We start from the raw sequence: 23,590 nt of genomic DNA, 5'->3' as shown, positions 1-23,590 counted from the left end.
TTGCAAGCTGACCAGCTTCTGAAGCATTTCACTGTGAATTGGAAATTTAGACATGCCATAACATCCTTCTCTTTCATAGCTGATGATATCAAGAATCACTTTAGAGGGATTTATTGAAATTTACCAGACATTTCCATTGCTGTAAGACTACCTCTCAGCAGAGGCAGAGAAACTGCTAGACCAATAGTTATCTGGAAATGTCTACCTACCTTTAAGGTGGATAATGACTCATTCAGGTGGTTAATGGCTGGGACATTACAGAATCTTCTCATCCCCAGACCTGAAACAAAAGCAACTGTTGATTCGGACATCAAATGAACAAATCCCTTCTGAAATCATTATGGGAGTGAGTAAGGTGATGTGATTGCAAAACCATTTTGAAATCTCTATTACAAGCTGTTAAAGATAAAAGCAGTGTTGGAATAATCTACTAACAGATCAGTAGGGAGCTTCCTTCTCTTTGATCCCAAGTTAAGACCTTATCTCTTACAGTTTAAAAATCCATCGCACAGGGAATGAATTTCTCATTGAAAGGAACTTGAGTGCAAAACTCTTTGACTTGTTATTGTCACATGTATCAGTATACAGTGAAAAGTATTGTTTCTTGTGCACTATACAACAAAGCATACCGTACATAGTAAAGGAAAGGAGAGAGAGTGCAGAATGTTAGTCGTAGCTAGGGTGTGTAGAAAGATCAACTTAATGTGAGGTAGGTCCATTCAAAAATCTGATGGCAGTAGGGAAGAAGCTGTTTTTGCGTCAGTTGGTAAGTGACTACAGACTTTTGTATCTCTTTCCCAAAGGAGGAAGGTGGAAGTGAGTATGTACAGGTGTGTGGGGTCCTTGATTAATTGCTGGCTGCTTTTGCGAGGCAGTAAGAAGTGTAAACAATGTTACTGGATGGGAGGTTTGTTTGAGTGATGGACTGGGCTTCATTCATGAGCCTTTGTAGTTTCTTGCAGCCTTGGGCAGAGCAGGAGCCATACCAAGATGTGACACAACCAGAACAAATGCTTTCTATGGTCCATCTGTTGAAGTTGGTGAGCGTTGGAGTGGGCATGCCAAACTTCCTCAGTCTCCTGAGAAAGTAAAGGCGTTGGTTGGCTTTCTTAACTATGGTATCTGCATGGAGGGACTAGTTGGTAATCCAGACAGCTAAAAACTTGAAACTCTTGACCACTTCCACTGCATTGCCATTGATGTAGACGGGCATTCCCTCCACTGTTTCCTGAAGTCAACGACTCTGTTTGCTTTTGTTGACATTGAGGGAGAGATTATTATCATTGCACCAGTTCACCAGATTCTCCATCTCTTTCCTGTACTGTCTCTCGTCATTGTTTGAGATTGAATTTTGGAAGAGACAGATTAAGGATTCACAATAAATAGTCTCTGGCAGTTGCAGTTACATGGGTTTCAACTCAACTCTTGGAATCTAAAGGAACTTGGAAAAGTTTCTGCCACAGCCACAGTGACCAGCCAAGGACTCAAAAGTGAACTCAAGTTTTTTTTCTTGTTCAGTATTGAAGTTTAACGTGACAAAAAAAGTAACCGCTACAATCTGACATGGAAATTTTGCATGCTCGTATGTGAATGTGAGTTATGAAAGTTTGAGAAGCATGAGTTTACCTTTTTTAAATATGTTGCTACCTTACCTGGGTAGGTTTTTAATTCCTAAGAATGAACCTCTTGTTTTAAACATCAAAGTTTGTCAGACTTGTTTCTTTGCAATCAGTGTATAAATGATTAAACACGGACATTGAGTAAATCCTTCTAAACACACAAAAATAACCATAGACGAAGAGTGGTACGACTGATTTGTAGCCCTCCTTACATGGCTGTAACACACAAAGTGCCATATTATTTTATATTGCACTCCTATTTGGAGTGCACGTATTAAAAGACTTTTATCTAGACTATCTAATCATAAATTGGACCATATCTGCTTTTAGAACTGGTGTAATGCCCAAAGCGTTATAAAGGTCATGGAATTTATTGCGAATGAATAAGTTAGTTTTTTTATTACATGGTATTTCACTGGTGTTCTGGGGATTGAATTCCATGATTGCCAACCATTTATTCCCATGAAAACTACGTTAGTGTATTTGATATTATGGTGGAGGAATTTGTTGGAGTAACACAGCTTGTCTAAGCTTCCACTTGGATGCTTTGATTGAAAATTATTCTTGCATTAAAGGTGCAAACACCTCTAAGTATGATCACTGACTTTCCATTGTCTCAAAACTAACTTGTATCTAACAGCTTTAATGTTTAAAAATCTCAAATTGTATTAACTTGATTGTGCTACATTTGTCAAGAGACTTGATTACCACTGCATGAAGGAAAATAAACCCTTGACAAAAGTTAAAGTGCTGAGAAAGTGTATTGATAAACAGTGGCACTGTAGCACGCTGGTTAGCGCTGCTGTCTCACAGTTACAGGAACCCAGATTCAATTCTGGCCTTGGGTAACTGTTTGGAGGAGTTTGCACATTCTCCCCATGTCTGGGTTTCCTCCTTCTGTCCAAAAATGTGCAAGTTAGGTGAATTGGTCATGCTGGATTGCCCCTTAGTGTCCCAAGATGTGTAAGTTAGACGGATTAGCTGTGATAAAAGTGTGGGGTTACAGGGATAGGGTGGGGCCTGGGTAAGATACTTTGTCAGCAAATTAGTGCAGACTCAGTGGGCTGAATAGTCTTCTGTGCTGAAGGGCTTCTATGAATTTATTCTCCTATTGGCCAAGAGAGTTTGTTCTCACCTTCCAGTTGTTTTTTCTTACTTGAAACTCAACCACAGAATGACAAATTATATAACTTGGCTTACAGACCCCCTTTATTGCAGAAAAATATCTAGGAACATGAGGTAGAATCAAAACAAATGGGAGCCAACTGAATGATATTAGATGGGGGATCAAAACACAAGTCAAAATGGTAGGTTTTGGGGACTCACTTAAACAAAAGTGCACTAAGGAAATGAAGGAATATTGGGTGCCTAATGCCTAAATGGTTGCAGGCATAGCTGCCTTGGGTATAGCAAAAGGAGAAAGTGGGGTGCATTAGAGAGCAGAGTGAAAGGAACAGATTTCTGACAGGTTGTAAAACTGGAGGAGTTTAAAAGATGGAGGGAGTAGATTGAGGCTACGAAAGAAATTAAATACAAAGATATGGTTTTAAGTTGAGGCTTTGGAGTTGGATTAAGTTTTGGATATGCTGAGGTCTGTGAAACATGGGAATGAATCATTTTTTGGGGTGGGGGAGAATGGAGAAAGTGCAGAGAGATCTGTCAATGTGCATGTACACAGTGTATTGGGAGATCTGGGCACATGTGCAATAGCACCACTACAGCTCAGAGCTAGGTTCCTGGTGAGATTAGGCTCCATCCATTTCCACTGCTGGTGAGAATCACATTTTGCCTCTTTTTTTTTCTAAGTGCCACAAGATAGTGTTTGGGAGCTCGCCCATCTGCACACTTATTCAGCACTTAGAATTTTTTTTGTAAGATAGCCCCGCCCCCCCCTTCCATGTCATTTGATGATGTCAAAGGACAGCATATAGATGAGGAACAGGAAAAAGCAAGATATCTTTCTGGGAAATTAGAGTTAAGGATGAAATACAGTACAAATTCAAAAAGATCATTGTGGTACAGTTTCTCTAAGTTAATTAGTTTTTCTAGAGGCTTGGACATTTGTATGCTGTGTGGTGTTTAGGCATATCGGTGATGTAAACCAATGCTCCCTTTTGCAACGTACAGCATTTATGTTGCTTATTGTATAAGTATTTAGAAACAGACTTTTCCTTAGTGAGGTTCAGATTGGTGATGGCATAATACATGTGAGAACACTAGCCACACGCAGGGCCTGTTTAAGAGACTAAGAATACAAATAAACTGATTTTAATAGATTAAATTGAGTTTAAATTAAGACATCCAATTTTTTTTGTTCCAAGGTAGCATAATGGAGAATGACTGTCAGCAGATTGATGGCTGTTGTGTGTGGTCCAGGGTATGCATATCAAAATAGAATGGTCCTAGTAAAGACACAGAACATATCAATGTACTTAAATCGATCTGCACTGTTCTAAGATGTGTCCTTTGCTCATTGTCTGCTGAAGCTACATCCTGACCTATTTTCTTGACACATCTTGTCATTGATGGTTGACCATCGCCTTCCAGTTGGGCAGTGGGAGGAGGCAGCTTCCAAGATCACCTCAGCTGGAATGGGAATCAAACTCATTCTGAACTACAAGCTAGCCATCCAGCCACTGAGCTAGCTACCCCACCCCCCACCTTGTAAAGTAAGGCATGACAAATATATTCTATATATAGAATTTTTTTTGTCTTTTTTTCTGAGGAATGTTGAGATTGTACAATTATAACTACTGGATTATGGTATTTTTGATTCTCTGAAGGGTCTCTATTGAAGTCAACGAAATTCAAAAATTTCTTTCCTACTTTAGCTGAATTGTTCAAATCTAATTTAGAACTTAAGCTTTGTTGCATGCAAGATCAATTCGATTTGATTTATGATTTTGCATACAGGAACTTGAGATAGTTTGACTATAATATTATTAAACCACATAGTTCTAACTTGCTTCTCAAATGGGGATAACATTAAAGCAATTCTTAGTTCTAAGAATTTGAGCAGTTTCAACAGCTGGCCTTCTGGAATTATTTTTCTTCAGAAAATCAGACTAATATTGTTTCTGCTTTAATATTCTTCATGCAAAGTTTTAACAGAAGCCTGCAAATTAACATACTGTGTCTTGTATAAACCTTCATGCAAGAATGTTATTGCAGAAACATTTTTATTCATTGTTGATTGTCTGGTGCTGTGATGCAAGAAACCATAGTTCACTTGAATATAGTAGTAAGCATTTTATAGATTTCAGTTGTTAATCGAAAATTGGTGCATTTGTCAGGAAGGAATTGGTATTTTCAGGCAAAGAAGCTGCCCTTTCGTTTTGCTTAATGTATCTCATCACATTAATCGTATTTTGATGTCTTGAATGTAAGAAAAGTCAGGGATGAGAAAAGGCCATTCCCCACCCCTACCAGAGAGCGTACCCTCATTTTACTTCTAGCTCAGATCCCATAGTATTCTCAAAGCAATGCATTTAATCAGTTAATGCCAAATTATAAAAACTACAAAACCTTAAATAGACAAGCGTACACATCACAAATGTTTGTTTCAAAGTCTCATCAGGCACATGAATTGGCATGACCTCCTGAAAAATGTGGCTAAAATTTTGAAATGTGAGCTAATTCATGGGAACTGTTTTTGTAAACCTTGTGATGTGTATGTGATGGAGCGTACATAGTTCAGGTTGCCAAATTCCAGAATACATGTAATCTCTTGAGTGCTGTAATAAAATTTGCTTGCAAATACTCTTGTGTCTTGAGTATTGTAGCAATTTTTAGTGTTAGTAGAGGTTGATGTACTAATTGTCATAAAACAAATCCATACAATTTCATCTGTGCATTAGGCGCTGTGCCTTTTAAATTTCTGGTTGTGAACTTGAATATTATAGCTTCTTTCATTTTAAGAATTTTTAAATAATAAATTGCTATTAACTTTAGTTGACCTAGTAAGAAGCAATACAATAAAGATATGTCTTTGTTCAGCAAGAAATAAACCTTTAGTATTCGTATTGAAAATAGCCTCAATGACCCCAATTAATTTTAAGATGATGGTATATATGGTCACAGCACCTGGTCATAAGATCACATAGAAATCATTTCTTGATTTGTAATAATGTTTTATATTTCATCATTGCTGTCCATGTTGTTTTTAACCATGTAAGCTTTAGACTAGCGCATGATTTTATCTCTCCCACATGTCAGTAGAGGATGATGTACTAATTGTCATGAAACTTTCCATAAAATTTCACCTGAAAATACATTAAAACGTTTTTAAAAACATTATTCTGTAAATTTATTCGTATCTGCCATTTGTCAAAGAAAAAATCCAGGGCAACCTTGTCTCTAATCTTCCAAGAATTTTGTTCTCTCTATCAGGGGCACAATTGTGTTCACATTTGGTCCTTTATCCATGTCATCTGTTCTTTCCAAGCCTGCTACATTTACCATGTATCTCAAATTATCACCAAATTCTGATAATCAGTCATTTTAATTTCTTCGATCCCCTAATTCATTCTAATATACACTCCCCTGGACTTACAGTACTCTATCTCAGACTTAACACCAACATTTTCATTAAACCTGCAGGCAAGGAGTTGGTGCTACTGTTGCTTGGCGAACAAACTCTGTCTTGTGGAGGCTGAACACCAACTCTGAAACATCGCTTTCTATCTCCCTCGAACCATTACTCCACCATGAACGTCAAACCATCACATCCCAGATCATCTCTACCTCATCTTCTCCAAAAATCTTATTTTGCCCACACTCACTGCCTGGCTTCCGACCTCATATCCCCAACCCTGCATAGCTTGCTTCTACGTCCTTTCCAGGATCCAGAAACAACTATCTAGTAGACACATTTTTCAGCCTGTCATGTAGCCTGCAGAACCTACTATTTTCCGCTTACATTGATTATATCTCCTCCCACCCTGCTTCACATAAGGATTCGCTTCCATTTTCCCAGCTTCTCCATCATATCACATCTGCTCTAACAATACAACTTCTGGTGAGCTGAGACAAGATGAGCTGCAGTGAGTATGATGGAGGGATATTGAAGACTGAAGTTAGAGATTTTAATTTTGATAGTGATTGGAGGCTTCAGGGACTGGGGTGGTTTGGAAGGGATTGGGGACCACAGTGAGGGGGGATCTAGCCATTCATTGAGCCTCCTCAAGCTGGAGCGTGGATGCGCTTGCCTCCTGAATCCACTTTCCTCATCTTATGGATGCTTCTGAGTTCTTCAGTGCTCAGGAAACATACCCAGTAGCTGTTGAATTTCAAAAGCTGCATACTCATTGTATTTAAAGCTGCAACCCGCCTCCTTAGATCAGATTGGTTTGCTGCCCAACTTCTGGCTGGAAATGGGTGGATCAAAGGTGAGTTTAGGTCAGAAAACAGATTTCTGACACATTAGCTATCTTTCTTTTGGATAAAATTCAGTTCATTGGCTTTTTGTCTTCCCACAGATATTGGCAGACCTGCTGAATAGATTGTTATAATTTCTGATTTCCAGCATCGAGTATTTTTACCTTTGTGCCAAAAACTGGGAATAACTGGCCTTTCGTTGCAGTTGTTTTTATGCAATCTTTATATTACCAAATTTGCTACCAGCTTTCCCTGCATAAAACCACAATAGTTGCAGTTCAATATAATTCTTTGGGTCTGACTTTGGGATGGAGGAAGGGGTTACATTAATGGAAATATAAATTTGCAGCATTATTAAATATGAATTTGAGTTCATTCCATTCGAGTAATATTTTGTGTCCAATCTTACATGGATGGTTAATTCATAAACTTGACCCATCCTCAGCATGGTCTGAGTCACAGTTCCAACATTTGTTAATCGTTCTCATCAGGTAATGTTCAAATTCTTTCGGTATGCATCCTATGTCCCTGGGTTGATAGATGATTTTAAGCTGGTCATTTCATCTAAAGTATGTTCTTGGATAAAAAAAAATTCAAAGGATATGACTTGAGACATGCTAAATTTTATAATAGCTGGATTTGAAAATAATAGTACAGTTTTTGAAATAATTAAAGCATTGTGCAATAATCTATTTTTCAATCCATTCCCAATTCAATTTTAATGAATCTAGTTAATATTTTATGAAATTCAATGTTGCACAATTCAAAATGCAAGAGTTTAAAACCTTGAAAGGAGTAATTTAGCATTAACTAATGAAGTGATTCATATCCATAGGGGTAATGAGAATGCTTGATGTAAAAATGCTGTAATTTTGCTCAGCAGGTTGAAACTTGTATTAGCAAGTCCCAAAAGACAAGAGCGACATACTTACTAAGGGAAATTCTCTGTGCCAACATATTGAATGTAATTACTGTTAGCCATTTAAGCAAGTAAACCTGAATAATTGACTGAAGATTTTTTTGTAAATCCTGTCTCAAAATTTAGATTTTGAAATTGCCTTGCATTGCTGGGTAAGTTTTGCTGCAAAAAGAGACATGCTGTGGAAGTTTTTAATCGTGCTCATCAGGACTGATACAAGAATGCCACATTTCAAAGAAAACAACAACTTGTGCTGCATGAGGAGAGTGTTGATTGGTTGGCACGTGGAAACTGGTTGGAGTGTTGGCATGGCGAATGCACCTGTGAACAGTTATCCCCCCCAAGTTTTTAAATTCAGAAAAAGCAAATCACCTCTGCTTGTTGTGTTGCCGTGAAGAATGCACCAAGGAACAGTTGTTCCCCGTACTTTCGTTTAATTGAAAGATGAAATGCCTGAAATGTTCTCACTGCTTATAGAGGACAGGGCCCTGTCTGTGAATATATGTAGCTTCTAGCAAGTGCAAGTGGGCAGTGTTGTGGGCAATGTTGTGAGCATGACAATCTTAAATAGATTTTTTTAGTATACTTGGACAGCACCTACTGAACAATTGCAGTCACATTTAGCATTGAACCCTACATGGAGTTTTGCAAGCACAGGGTGGTTGACTACAGTCAGTACTTGCCTGTTGCAACTAACAAAAGCGACATGCTGTTTAATACAAAACACCAGTTGGGACGTATGACCTACATAGCTGGCTTCACATCATTACCGAACTCATGTACCACATTACTGATTTTCTGTGGTAGACCATCTTCTTGGCTTGATGGCAATATTCTGTTAGTGGAGAGTACCACTCATGTTGCTACTACGTTGTAGCTGTGTGAAAAGGCTAGCTTCACCTGTTGGCCTACATGCTATAAAATTGGACTTATTGGCAACCTTATAAATGGGGCTTGAGTCATTTGGTCACCACGGAAGCTTGATTCCAAAATAGGATGCATCAAAAATATCCTGTGGGATAAGGGCACATTGCATATCATGCAGACTCATAAATGGTTTTTTTTTAAATTCCTTGGGATATGAAAGTTGCTGGCACTGTCAGTATTTATTCACCATCCCTAATTGCCCCTCGAACTGAGTGGTTTGTTAGGCCATTTCAAAGGGAACTTAAGAACCAACCACATTGCTGTGGATCTGGAGTCACCTCTTGGCCCACCAGGCAAACATGGCAGAATTGCTTCCTTACAGGCATCAGTGAACTAGATGCATTTTCAACTATCCGTGATTGTTGTCATGGTTTTCAGTTGCAGATTTGTTATTAATTAAATTCAAGTTCTATCAATTGCTGTAGTGGAATTTGAACCTTTGTCCCAGAGCCTGGGTCCAGTGATGTTAGTACTGCACTTCCATCTCCCCTTAAAGGCAGCTACTTTCGATCCGGGAAAGTGTCCAGTCTACTTCAAATTACCCTAGAAGTACAAGGTGTCCCAAAAATTTGAGCAACAAGTGAAGCTAGTTGTTTTACACAACCACAATGCAGTAACAACATGAGTGGTGTTCTCCACAAACAGAACACTGCTGTGAAGCTGAAAAGACAATCTGTCTTCCACACAAATGAGTGATGTGTTATATGAATTTCAGTATCAATGTGATGCCAGTTATGGAGGCTGTATATCCCAATGACTAACAGATCGTTTCAAATAGCATGTCCTTTAGCTGTTCGCAAGAATACCCACACGCAATCAGCCTATATTTGGGAAACTGGGAATATAAGATCCGCCATTATATGTGCTTCCCTGATTGGACTTGCTGAACAATCTTGAATTATGGCAACAGCCAAATTAAGATTCTCAATTGGGGCCTCAATATGGCTCACTTCCCTTGTTGGAAGCCTCAGATTCATACACAAGTCCTGTCTTCTGAATGCAAAAAGAACGTGTATACGTCTAGACATTGTGGCTTTCTCAGCCAAAAAAAAACCATGGGGAACAACTGTTCATGGTGCATTCCCTATGCCAATCCTCGACCAATCCAAATCAACTTGCCAATCTGAGTTGACTTGCCAACGAATCAGCATCTTTTTCTCATGCAATATAAATCTTTGTTCCCTTTTGAAATATTCTTTTATTTATTGGATGTGGATGTATATTGTCCATCAATTGAATGGCTTGCTAGGCCATTTCAGAGGGCAGCTAAGAATAAACTACATTGCTGTGGGTCTGGAGTCACATGTAGGCCAGACCAAGTAAGGATGGCAGATTTCTGTCCCTAAAGGACATTGGTTGGCAATAGTTTCACATTCGTCATTAGACTTTTAATTACAGATTTTTTTTTATTGAATTGAAGTTTCACCATCTGCCATGATAGGATTTGAACCTGGGTCCCCTAGGTCTTTGGATTACTAGCCCAGTAATACCACTATGCCATCACCTTGCCAATTTTGTATTTTTGCCTCTATCCTGATGAGTACAAGATGAAAAGCTTCAACAGCATGTCTCTCTTTAGCAACATTAAAGTTCTGTGCCACCAAGTGACTCTTGTATTACTCGTGTTAGTTTTTTTTATTGTTGACAGAAACTTGAAGATTTTTAAAAATTGATTTCTTGTTTAATAATAAAATGCATTGAGGCACTACAGTGCTTTTTACACTGCATCAAATCAAACAGGAAGTCTAATGATTAATTAGGCAACAGAAAATACTATTAATATTCAGCAAATCACTCTACGCCTGAAGAGAGGAACAATTCAGCAGGATGATGATGGACCTCAGAACTCACATGGACAACCCAACAATGACAGACCGAAACAGCATACTGCTATCGTTGCCCAGAAGCTCAGGCATTTTGACATTGACATCACCGGTAGCAAATCCTGGCAGGCAAGGGGAGTCTGCTCAAGGAGCAAGGTAGCTGTTGCACCTTCTAGAAAGCTAAATCAGAGTAACATCACCATCTCCATGGGGTTGGCTTCAACACTAAAAACAACTAGTTGGCTGTGTCAGACACTCCTCTTGTGGGATAAACAAATGCTTCAGGACCTTTCCATTACGCCCTAGTCCAGAACCAGTCATGATTGAACTCGGCGCTTATGCCCCAATACTGGCAGCAATGTGAGTTCTAAGAGGAATTTTACTCCAGCCTAGATCAATCCTCAGCCTGAGTCCCAAATGGAGGCAAGCTGATCTTCCTTGGTGACTTGGAAAGAATACAGACTTCTGGGAGGTGCATTCGGCAGAGAGGGAGATAGGAAATTTCAACATTAATGGTACCCTGTTACTGACTAAATGCCCAAAATGCAGCTTTGTCATAACCACCACCTTGTTCAGTCAGTACAAGGCCTCATGCTAACACAACACCCTCTCTCCAAGCACAGGCACCTGCTCGACTATTCCACTTTGTGACCAACATCACTGTAGCCCCAAAGCAGCTAGAGCAACAAAGACAATACTGCAGGAAAATCAACACTGAAGCACTTTAAAGACATTTGATACAAGAGCCCTATTCACCCAACACATTGCCAACTTGATGACTCCTGGTGACTCAAAGATGCAGACTGGCACAAGGTTTGTGGACAGTCTGCATCTTTGCCCTCAAGGTCTGCCCTTGAGACTTCCATAATATGCACCGGCGAAGAGATGCTTGGTCACTCCCACCTACACCTGGGAATCTATCAGTATATTTTAAAATAGACCTCAACCATCTTCAAATTTTGTAATTGGATTACAGTGTTGCACATTGAATACTTACAGATGGTGGCTCTGACTGATTAGTGCAAATATTATTGTTTTACTAATGATGTAGTGTGCATTTCCAATATGGTCTCCATTGCCCCAGTTACCATGAAATTGCAGAATAGCAACATATTTTATTGCCTTAGGTATGTTGTTTAATTATGCAATGATGGAAGAAGATTGGTTGGTTTGTTATAAAGAATGATTATTTTGCAAAGCATGGTTCCCAAATATCTGCTCAAGAAATTCAGCAAGGGTGGACTTCTAAGCCACAATGGTTAAAAATTGTATCTTTGTTCTTGTAGTTTAATGTCATTACACACAATCTATAAAATGAAGGACCTTGTTAAACTAAATTCCTAGATTTGCTGATGCAAAATTGTGATAATTATGGGAATTACCATTTAACTCGGTTTAATGTAGAAATTAACCTACTTGAGAATGGAATTAAGTGTACAATGGTTGACAAATTTGTGACCAAAATACTAATTAATAGATAAAACACTGAAAGCTGTGAAGTCAGTAAATATTGCATTATTTACACACACATTAAACATTTTGAATTTGGTAGTCAAGTAAGGAAATCCATAATTTTGAAGTAATCAGCAAAGTATCAATTTATGTAACTATTGAACTGTACTAAATGTTTAGAATGCATTTCCAGTATTTGCTGTAATAGTTGTGGAGAGGAAATTAATATTTATGATGGGCTAGTGTGCAGTTAGTAAATAAATACAAAACTACATATATTTTAATTAAGTGAACAAACAAACCTGAGAAAGCAAGCTTTCAAATCCAATAGAATTGCAAAGGAGCTTCATGTTTTGAGGTTTGATTTCTGCTGTCAGGGCATTGTAAGGCATGTTCGAGGCAGAGATTGTTCCTCAGTCCTCTAGTATACTTTTGGTACTGCTTTTTCATTCACTCATTGGCCAATAAAATGTCATTTTCACAATTTGCCTGATTATAAATACTAGAAGTATGTGCATGTAATTATATGTAGTGTAAGTTTCTTTGTTCTATATGAATTTCTAAATTCTGTTCGATTTGACATTTCTAAAAACAAAACATTTCTTGATAGATATTTCTCTTCTAGATTCAGTGATTCCAGTCCCACAACCCTCTATCTCTGCAGTCATCTCATTGTGGCTTCTTGAGCATTTCCAGTTTTAATTGGTGATTGCATTTTCAGGTGCCTCAGATCTAAGCTTAGGAATTCCACCTCTCTGCACCACTTTCCTCCTTGACCAAGCCTTTGATCATCTGACCTAATATCTCTGTGGCTCAGCTTTATATTTTGTTTTATAATACTTCTAGAAGTTGGGACATTCTATTATATTGAAAGGTATTGTGAAATAACAGCATGGAATTGCTGGAATTCAATTGACTTTCATGTGACAGTTTTTTTGTTGAAACAACTGCAAAATATATTACAAAACAGCTCTATATCACAGCATATTGCTTTCAAAGTTATTTCAGTAATTTATCACTTAATTTTTCTGGAGGGTAAGACAGGATAATGCCGTTGAGGCTGCAATCTGATTTGCCATGATCTTATTGAATGGTGGAGCAGGCTTGATTGACCAAATGGTCAACTCCTAATTCACATGTTTATATACTTTTTCCACTTTTCTCCTGTTGTTGGTATACATCTCCAGTAAATGGGTTCTTCCACCCTAATGGTCATTCTTCTTGTATGATGCTGTGATTGCCAAAAGATTAACTTTGCAGTCAAGCTCAGTTCTCTGTCAATGTCCATATTTGCAATTCCAGCAAGTGTTAGGGTATCACAGGCATGCCTCACACATCACCATTTATGTTGTCCCTCAGCATCCCCCAGGGCTTCCTGCACTTCCTCATCTTCATCTTCTGAGGAGGGTTCCTCCTCCTCCAGCCTCTGGCATGGCCTCACCTCTCTGCATAGCCAGATTTTGAAGGGTACAGCAAATTGCAATCAGGGGGCAAACCCTCTTCAGTGCATCTTCAGAAGTCTGATTGTCTCCACTGAGGGAGCTAGCTTGTGGTAGAATGAGGTGCGTTGTACCTTTCTTTGACCGGAGTCATTAGCCACTATTTAAATAGGTATCCTTCATCCCCAGCAACCATCCCTGCAGACATTCTGGTCCCTCAGCAATCCCTGGGAGTAACTGAGGATGTAGACGTCATGATAACTCCCAGGGAAACGTACACACATATGAAATATTTGTGTTTGATGGTCATACACCAACAACAGTTTGATGGAATGGAAGCTCTTGCAGTTGATGAACATAGAGTGCTGCCAGGGAGCCCTTTATAATCACATAGGTGCAGTCTATTGCTCTCTACCTGAATCTCTGAGCCTGGTTATTCTTGTCCAGAGCAGGGTTTACATAATGATGGACCTTCCTGTATGCAACTGTGTGTTGCTGACTTAGAAATGTTGCACAGAACCATAGTTGCTCCCTGGAAAGACCCAGAGGCAAAGAAATTGAGTGCTGCTGTCACCTTCAGGGCCACTGCAAGAGGTAGTCCTCCAAACCCATATGGTGTCAGGAGATCTTCTCGGGGCATGTGGCATGTGTTTCTTTTCTTTATCTGTGTCTACTCTTTGTGTGTGCTTGTGTATAGAACATGACATTTAAACCTCTGGGGCAAGTGTGTACTAATAAATAACGTTAGTTATTTTAATTTCACAAAAAGTTTGCTGCTGAAATAATTTTAAATGGAGACAAACTACTCAAGGGTGAGGAAACACACTAACCTCATGCATTAAAACACTCCATCACGGACAAGAATAAAACGTATCAACTCTGTCCAGGACTCTGGTGTGACCTACTGTTATTCCCACCTGCAATGACAGCTGAGTGACTAATTTTGAGCTGGTGGATTAAGAGCAAGACCAGCTCTTCTTCTGTCCCAAGGTTCTAACTCTTATCACTTTCAGTACTTACATGACAACTTGAAACATTCTGGGATATCTCAAGGTTGCGAAAATAAAAAAAAAAAATTTCTTCTAAACCTTGTAAGACATTGAGTTATAACTGAAAATACCATTTCTAGCATAACCTATAACACTGCAAAATTTTACTGAGTTCAGTTAATTTCTATAAATCTTAAATCTCAGAGCAAATCAGAGCTGAATAAAAAACGTAAATGCTGGAAATACTCAGCAGGCCAGATATCTAACCTGTTCAGTTAACTCTGTTATTCTGAGTCTTCGCAGATGCCGCTTGACCTGCTGAGTATTTCTGGCAGCTTGTATTTTAATTTCAGATTTCCTGCATCTTCAGTATTTTGCTTTTGTGACTCATTGGAGTTTATTGACTTTAGTGTATTATTCCTTCAAGGAGTGGTACCAGCATTCTTTATGATGATATTAATCAAATATGGATTAAGTAGCCAACCTTGAACTTGGTTCAATTGCTATAAGAAAAAGGACAGAAAGGGTTGGGCAGTATCAATGCGTCACTGGCACGTTTTAATATTGAGTTTCTGTTATCCACCTGACCATATACTGAGAAGACATTGAATTATTTTTCTGAAGCTAATCTAGCAAAGAAACAGGAATCAAAATTTAGGATTAAAATTGTCATATGACATAATTGTCATGTGAGGTAGGGGAGTCTAAAACTAGACGGCATAGGTTTAAGGTGAGAGGGGAGAGATACAAAAGGGCCCAGAGGGGCAGCTTTTTCAGAGGGTGGTGAGTGTCTGGAACAAGCTGCCAGAGGTAGCAATAGAGGTGGGTGCAATTTTAGCTTTCAAAAAACCTTTAGCTAGTTACATGGGTACAATGGGCATAAAGGGATAAAGGCCAAATGCAGGCAATTGGGATTAGCTTACGAGTTTTTCAAAAAAAATGGCATGGACAAGTTGGCCTAAGGGCCTCTTTCCTTGCTATAAACCTCTATGACTGTATAACATGCCAAATTGATGCATGTGGTTTCCCCATTATAAATTCTAATTTCAGTGGTCCTGATAGAAGGGTAGAGAGGTCTGATACTTGTGTTCACATGCATCCTTGGGTGGGGAAAAAACCTTAAGGGCAAGTAACTTACAGATATAATAGAGAATTTAGTGATGTGACATCCCTGATAAAGGTGAAAATAGTGAAATATAACCTTTGTTTGACTGAAGTACTTTTAGATGCCATCAATTGTGAAAAATTTCACTCCTGGCATTTTATTTCTTTTCTGCTGATTTAATGTCGATTTTAATGTTTTTAATTCACATGTAAACTGTTTCCATTTCAAGCATGTTTGATATCGCTATAATGTCCAGATCCTTTCTTCTGTGTCTATTTCAAAAAGCTACATTTCATTGCTCTTGAGTTATTTTAAACTTTGTCCTGATATCTTTTTCTTATCCCTTCTTTAGGTGTTCCTTTATCCACTCAATGGGGACCTCAGGGTTATTTCTACCCTATTCAGATAGCACAATATGGGCTAAGTCACTACAGTAAGAATCTCACTGAAAAACCACCACATGTCGAAGTGTATGAAATCGCGGAGAAGAGAGACAAAGGCACAAGGCAAAATGACTGGATTGTGCCAAAGGGTTGTACAGTCTCTACAGTCTTTGACAAAATCAGGTCCAGCAATGTAAAACAGTTCACTGCAGGTATTTTATCTTGCGGATCAATTCTTGTTAATGCATTATTACTGAGGAAAGACAATGAAATCATTATTGTCTGCATCAAAGCCTCAGATTTTTGTAGATACACTCTGAAAAGGTTTCCAGCTTTTGATGTTGTAAAAAGGGAGGACAAGCTAGGACTCTCCTTTTATTGATGGCAAAGTAATTTCAAGATCCCATAGGCCACAGACACATCCACTTAGAATGTCTTAACTAATGGATTTTCAAGTGATTTATGGATTGATTTTTTTTTAAAATTTTTTTAGAGAAGATTTTTAAGATCTGTTCCCTTGCTGGCTGGCATCTCAAAGCTATCTGACCTAAGAACCTCAGATTAAAATGAATGCAAATAATTTCCAACTGTATGCATTAAATTCGCAATGAATTGTACTGAAAAGGTTGAGTTGAAACCTGTTAAAAGACTGAATTGTGGAAGTCGGTTATTTCCATTGGTTTGATTCGTGAAAGCTTGATAATTGAAGTTTGATAACTGTAGGAACTCAAACAGTATTTAGGAAATTTGGACAATCTATTATTGAAATAGGAATGCCTGCTATTGAAAATTGCCTGAGTGTTTAAAGATAAAATTATTTTAAACACCAGACATCTGCAAAATCCTATGCTGCACTGATCCAACTCTAGAAAAAGCACGAAACCTGAGATTAATGTTAAACCTTCCAACACATTCCAACTTGTTTGCTGCAATGTGCAATGATTTGACCAAGGATGTAATGTTATGGTGTAAGATGTGGCATAGGTGGCATTGGGCAGCACGGCAGCACAGTGATTCACACTGCTGTCTCACATTGCCAGGGAACATAAGAACATAAGAAATAGGAGCAGGAGTAGGCCATCCAGCCCTTCGAGCCTGCCCCGCCATTCAATAAGATCATGGCTGATCTGTCGCTGCTCAATTCCACTTTCCCGCCCTCTCCCCATAACCCTTAATCCCCTCTCATCAAAAACCCATCAACCCGCGTCTTAAAAATATTTAGTGAGGCAGCCTCCACCACTTCAACGGGCAGAGAATTCCAGAGATTCACCACCCTTTGAGTGAAGAAGTTCCTCCTCAACTCCGTTCTAAACCACCCCCCTTTTATCTTGAGGCTGTGCCCCCTAGTCCTACTGTCTTTTTTGAGCGGGAAGAGTCTCTCCACCTCTATCCTATCCATCCCATTCATCATCTTATACGTCTCAATGAGATCTCCCCTCATTCTTCTAAACTCTAACGAGTACAAACCTAGTTTATTCAGCCTCTCCTCATAGCTCAACCCCCTCAACTCCGGTATCAGCCTAGTAAACCTCCTCTGCACTCCCTCCAAGGCCAAAATATCTTTGCGCAGGTGCGGCGCCCAAAACTGCACACAGTACTCCAGCTGCGGCCTCACCAATGCCCTATACAGCTGCAGCAAGACCTCCCTACTTTTATATTCAATCCCCCTCGCTATGAAGGCCAGCATCCCATTTGCCTTCCTGACCACCTGCTGCACCTGCAAGCTGGGTTTTTGCGACTCATGCACAAGGACCCCGAGGTCCCTCTGCACCGCCACCTGCTGCAGTTTTTCGCCCCGTGTTCAATTCCCAGCTTGGGTCACTATCTGTGTGGAGTTTGCACGTTCTCCCCATGTCTGTGTGGGTTTCCTCCAGATGTCCGGTTTCCTCCCACAGTCGGAAAGAAGTGCATTGGCCATGCTAAATTCTTCCTCAGCGTACCCATACAGGCGCCGAAGTGTGGCGACTAGGGGATTTTCACAGTAACTTCATTCCAATGTTAACGTAAGCCTATTGTGACATAATAAACTAAAAAAAAGTATGGCATCTACAGTAATATTTTTCTGAAATTGAGTGATTGTCAAGAATAGAACTGGTAGTATGAATGTACATGTTTTCACAAATCTAATAGAAAAACTTCAATAAAAACTGCACACACTCACACACAGTATCATACAAATGTTTCAATTTATTTTTTTTTTCTTTTCAGAATCTTCAGATGGTGTTTATCTGATGTTAGGAAACGGAAAAGATTTCATCATTTCATTTGATATTAAATTCTTAACAAATGGGAGCATTTCAGTGGTACTGGAGACAACTGAAAAGAACCAGCTGTTTACAATTCACTATGTCACAAACACACAGCTTATAGCCTTCAAAGACAAAGATATTTACTATGGTATAGGCCCCCGGACTAGCTGGAGTACTATCACTCGAGATCTGGTAACTGACCTAAAGAAGGGAGTTGGCTTATCCAACACTAAGGCTGTAAAGCAGACTAAAATAATGCCCAAGAAAGTCATAAAGCTGGTTGCCAAGGGAAAAGGCTTCATTGACAACATCACAATAGCAACCACGGCACACATGCCTGCCTTCTTTGCTGCCAGCGATTGGCTGGTAAGAAATCAGGACGAAAAGGGCGGTTGGCCAATTATGGTAACACGAAAGCTTGGTGAGGGCTTTAAGTCTTTGGAGCCTGGCTGGTATTCAGCTATGGCACAAGGCCAAGCCATGTCTACACTTGTAAGAGCATATTTGCTTACAAAGGAACAGGTGTACCTCAGTTCAGCCTTGCAGGCAGTGGTGCCCTATACCCTCAAGTCAGAGGATCATGGGGTAAAAGCTGTGTTTATGAATAAATATGATTGGTATGAAGAATACCCAACTGTTCCAAGCTCCTTTGTTCTGAATGGTTTCATATACTCTCTACTGGGTCTGTATGACCTCAAAGAAACTGCAGGTGAGAAACTAGGACAAGAAGCTAAAAAACTGTACGAACGTGGGATGGAGTCTTTGAAAGCCATGCTTCCATTGTATGATACTGGCTCAGGTACAATCTACGATCTCCGCCATTTCATGCTTGGTACAGCTCCAAACTTGGCACGTTGGGATTACCACACCACCCACATCAACCAGCTGCAACTGCTGAGCACAGTCGATGATGCACCTATCTTTAAGGAATTTTTAAAGAGGTGGAAGTCCTATTTAAAAGGAGGGAGGGCAAAGCACAATTAGAGCTGAAAGCCAAATTATAATCTTATGAATCATACATATAATATATAAGGAAAGGTTCCTTAATTTAAAAATTTTTACAAGTGTGCAAATAGTACCTTTTGTATCCTTGCCATCTTCCTCTTGGCACACTGAGTGTAACAATCAATAATTCTGTATGGGGGAAAAAAAATCAAGTGGTTAAAAAAAAGTCCCGGACTAAACATCCTTTTGTTTGTCTTTTTGTAAGTGAAACACTTGTTAATTGGAGTTGAATTAAGCTTTCAGTTCAGCATGCTTGTTGATCTTAACACTTTAAAAATCTCTCTCTGGCACTTCACACATGTCATCAGCGTTCACTGCTTTACAGGTATATACTTTTCCTTGTGCCTTTGTGGTTTTCAGAATTGTTTTTCTTCAGCGTTGTCTGTTTTTGCAACCATTTGGTTATGCCATCAAATCATTTACCTTTTTGTCAGTAGATGAAATACTGTTTGTGTATTTTTAAAGTGGTTACATCAGTCTCGACGCTTTTCTGTTCAGAGACTTTGTATCCTTGTCTATGATCCTAGCCCCAATGCCAAACTAATGTATTAATTTCTATGCTGAATGAAATGTTGAAAATTGTGAATGACCCCTAAGGTGGTTTGTTGGCATGTTTTCATTTTATTTTCTGTTTAGGGCCAAGACTGCTCTTATGAAGTACATTGAGTAGCATGAACTTTGTAAAAATGTATTCTTTAAATATTCATCTGTAACGGGCATAGAATATTTTTTCATTGTATATTTAAAAAAAAGTCCTTCAAAGCTTATTGCTCATTTAGCTTTTGATGCACATGGCAAAGCACAACACAAAGTTAAAATGTAACTGCACAAGTATAGTATATATGTATAGTGAATCTTGTATTAGAGTGCAAGGGGTGAATTTGGTTTCCAGTGGAATCAATAAGTTCCAAATGGTAGTTGGTGCCATTTCCACTCTTTCTTTTGCCTCCACCACTTTCTACACCCACGCCCTTCATTCACTTTTGTTTCCATTTGATTTGTGTAGCAATCTCCTAGCATTAAACTTTTATTTGAGGGCACATTGTAATACAATAATTACTTTATGATTATGGTCATACAATTAGACTATTTTTTTCAAGTCTTGTTTGAACGCATTGAAGGTGTTTGCGTGATTCGGGCATTGCTTCTCTCACTTCGTAATAGGCAGTGTGACAATGTCAAGGAATTGTTGATATAGTGAGCTGTTTGTCATAGTGCATTTTAAACATTCACAGCCTGGTTAAAAACAGAAAATTCAGGAATTGCAAAACAAGTGGGTCAGCGACCATAAAGAGAAAACGCAGGTTACTGACAAGGACATTTCAGATGTGGCACTTTCACTGGTTTTGATTAACAATACTTAAAGTAGCAGTTGACTGAACTTTGCAGGTGCTGACTGACCAGTTTGTATTTCTAGTATATTGTGGCTGGAATTCTCCAACCTTTCATGCCCCACTGCCAGTAAAAATTGGGAATTTAGCGCTCAGCCAAATCTCCATTCACTGCAGCAGAACCAGAGAATACCAATTACTGGCATGGTCGGAGAATTCAGCCCTATGTTTGTATCTCAGATTTGCCTATCTGTTTTTTCTAATTTCAAGGCTTGGACTGCCAAACTGTTAATCAACAAATAGTATGAGTGGGTCAGGGAAGGGATGGATGTTAAAGCTATACTACTGTATTTTAAGTTAGTGTGCATTTGACAAGAAAATATCACCAGCCCAGAAATGGATTTGAATGCCAAAATCATTTGGATACTGTGAAAATAAACTAAAACTATTTTCATAACTGTTTTGATGCCAGAACATCTCCCATATTCAGAACATGTCTTTTTTCTGGTATTTATCATTTGTTACATATCTTCTCCAAATAGACCCAAAATAGTTATTGGGGAAAGGGAGAAATGCATTGTCTTGAGTATATTTAGAATCAGGAAACAGCCTCACTTGGGTTTTCTTATGTTGCTGTTCTTTAGTATAGGAAACAGACGAAATGATGGTGAAGGAAATCTTGCTTGGTTTCCTTTATTTAAACCTAATTTTTTTAATACATGGAACCAAATCAATGTTTTGACGTTAGGAGCATTGATGCATGGATTGAGAGGTTTGCTTTGGTGTTGATGTGGTCATTTGGTTTAATTATGGATGAGGTTGTTTGGAAGTTGCATCTTCCAACTCTCCTCATATTCCACCAAATTCTAATTATAGTTGGAAAAGGAGCAGACTTTATAAGATCTGATTTTTTTTTTGCTGTTCCTTAATAATTACAGTTACTTTAAATCAGCAAACCAACATGGAATAAAAGGAACTAGACAATCTCTCCTCCTCCTTTTATTGAGTTATCCCTGCATCTTGCAAAAGTGAGAGAGCCTGTGTTGATGCAGGTATTAATAAGATCCATCTGCAATATTTGTAGGTATATTGCTCAAATCAGATTGTAAAGCTAATTTGCAAATCAAGTTACAGGTATGTTGGATGGAAAGTTGTCCAACAGTGTGATTTTTCATTTTCTCTGCAAAACTGATATCCATTTGATTTAACTAAATGATATATATTTGAGAGGTGTTAACTATGGCATTTGGATGGGCATAGAAATATTTGGCATTTGCTATTTTATTAGCCAAGCTTTTCTGTTGATGTAAGGTTCTGTATGCTGAATCTCTTTTTCTTCCACCAACCCATGGTTCATTTCCCTATTTGTAAAGCGATTGGTGATGGTATTGTATTAAAAATGTGTTGTTCTGTGTTTCTTTTCCTCTTCATGTTAGTGAATTATGTTCATAGCTCTAAATCATATTTTTTCTGAGCTTAAGTGTTGTCAATACCAAAGCATTACACAAAAAAAATCATCCAAACTGCTCTGCACCTGAGAAGGTCTTGTTGATAACTTGTAATATTACAAATCATTCTGCTTATTGGATGTATTAAAATGCAAGATGCAGGTGGGTATATGCAAACAGGTCACACACAAGCACAATAGTAAATTTTGTGCCGATGTACCCTGTCTGGAAAATGTGCAAGACTTTCACTGAAAGCTGCTATTTTCATTCACCCTGTGTTTTTTTATCATTTTAACTTGTATTTTTACACGTGGATTTGAACCATATGTTGGATATGCAATAAACTGTTTACTGAACACTGTTGCCTGTTGACGGGGCATGGCAGTGTTATTAGAGCTGTACCGATTTGCATTTGTTAAGCACAATGTGCACACAGTTGTACAGCTTTGCCATTTTGTACACGGCAAGAATTCATAATTTTTTTCAAATAAAATGACTATATACAACTATGTTTATATAAAAATATTGATTGGATCAATCTTTGCTGTGCTGAGTATCTTTGCTTACTGAAGTTGTACAATAAAACATTTTCTTAAAAAGAAGGTCCCTAGCTCTGTTGGTTTTTCTTAAGACTGTTGCATAAAATGTGGAATGTTTGCATGAAATCTGAGATTACAAATACAATTCTTCATTTTCCTGAACAAAGACTGTGTCTAGGTCCTATCTGTCTAAAATTCCATATTCATTGTTACTTGGCAATAACATTCAGTTTCTTAAAATGTCACTAGCAAAACTATTATTTAAGCAAAATACCATCTGAGTGTTGCCATTTTCTAGAAATGATATATAAATAGGTCACAGGATGATTACTGGTCTAAGATCCCTTTGCATGTACATGGATTGAGAAACCTTGAATTACCTTCTCAGGCAAGGAAAAATAGCCAAGCATAGTTCTGTAAATAGAGAAAGGAACTAGATGTGTCAATAGTATATTTAGACAAATCAACTGTTACGAGAAACTAACATATGTATTTTAACATATTGATTTGGACAGACCACATTCTGCCGGATTTATCTAGACAAGTAACGTTTGCCAACTGGAGCCCACTGTAGTTAAAATATCAAAGCACTCCTCTAGTTGAAAGCTGCCATGGTTGGATTTGAACCCGTGTCCCCAGAGCATTAGCCTGGGCCTCTGAATTACCAGTTCAGCAACTTGAAACTATGCCTCGATTAATTAAGGCAGAGCATTCTGGGGTTCAAGTTTAAATATATTGCCCAGTGTGGATCTGAAACAGATCAGAGAAGTCCCAAGTTTGATTTTTATTTTGTCTCTGTTAAATTAGATGATCTGAAGTTAAATAAGTGCTGGAAATACTCAGGTTCAGCAGCATCTGTGCAGAGAAACAGTGAACATTATCCGGGAGGAAGGAACAAAAGAAAGGTTTGTGATAAGATAGAAGGGTGAAAAGCACTAACATTTTTCATGATCTTTGCAAATTTGTATTACAATATACCCATTTGC

General features: G+C 38.5%; 1 protein-coding gene across 8 annotated transcripts in view; it reads left to right on the top strand.

The window, feature by feature from the left end:
* The window catches only part of glceb (glucuronic acid epimerase b), a 99,361-nt gene extending 79,256 nt beyond the window's left edge, over nucleotides 1–20,105 (top strand). For all 8 annotated transcript variants that reach the window (XM_080214110.1, XM_080214108.1, XM_080214107.1 and 5 more), the window contains 2 exons: nucleotides 16,002–16,244; nucleotides 18,241–20,105. In XM_080214110.1, coding sequence (XP_080070236.1) covers nucleotides 16,002–16,244; nucleotides 18,241–19,265 — 1,268 coding nt within the window. In that variant the 3' untranslated portion in view covers nucleotides 19,266–20,105. The remainder of the gene's footprint in view (nucleotides 1–16,001; nucleotides 16,245–18,240) is intronic.
* Nucleotides 20,106–23,590: the final 3,485 nt, after the last annotated feature.

The sequence above is a fragment of the Carcharhinus amblyrhynchos genome, chromosome 28, assembly GCF_965287045.1.
Source record: "Carcharhinus amblyrhynchos chromosome 28, sCarAmb.v2.hapA, whole genome shotgun sequence".
Classification (NCBI taxonomy): domain Eukaryota; kingdom Metazoa; phylum Chordata; class Chondrichthyes; order Carcharhiniformes; family Carcharhinidae; genus Carcharhinus; species Carcharhinus amblyrhynchos.
Note: the sequence above shows the minus strand (reverse complement) of the source record. Positions and strands in the feature narration are given on the sequence as shown.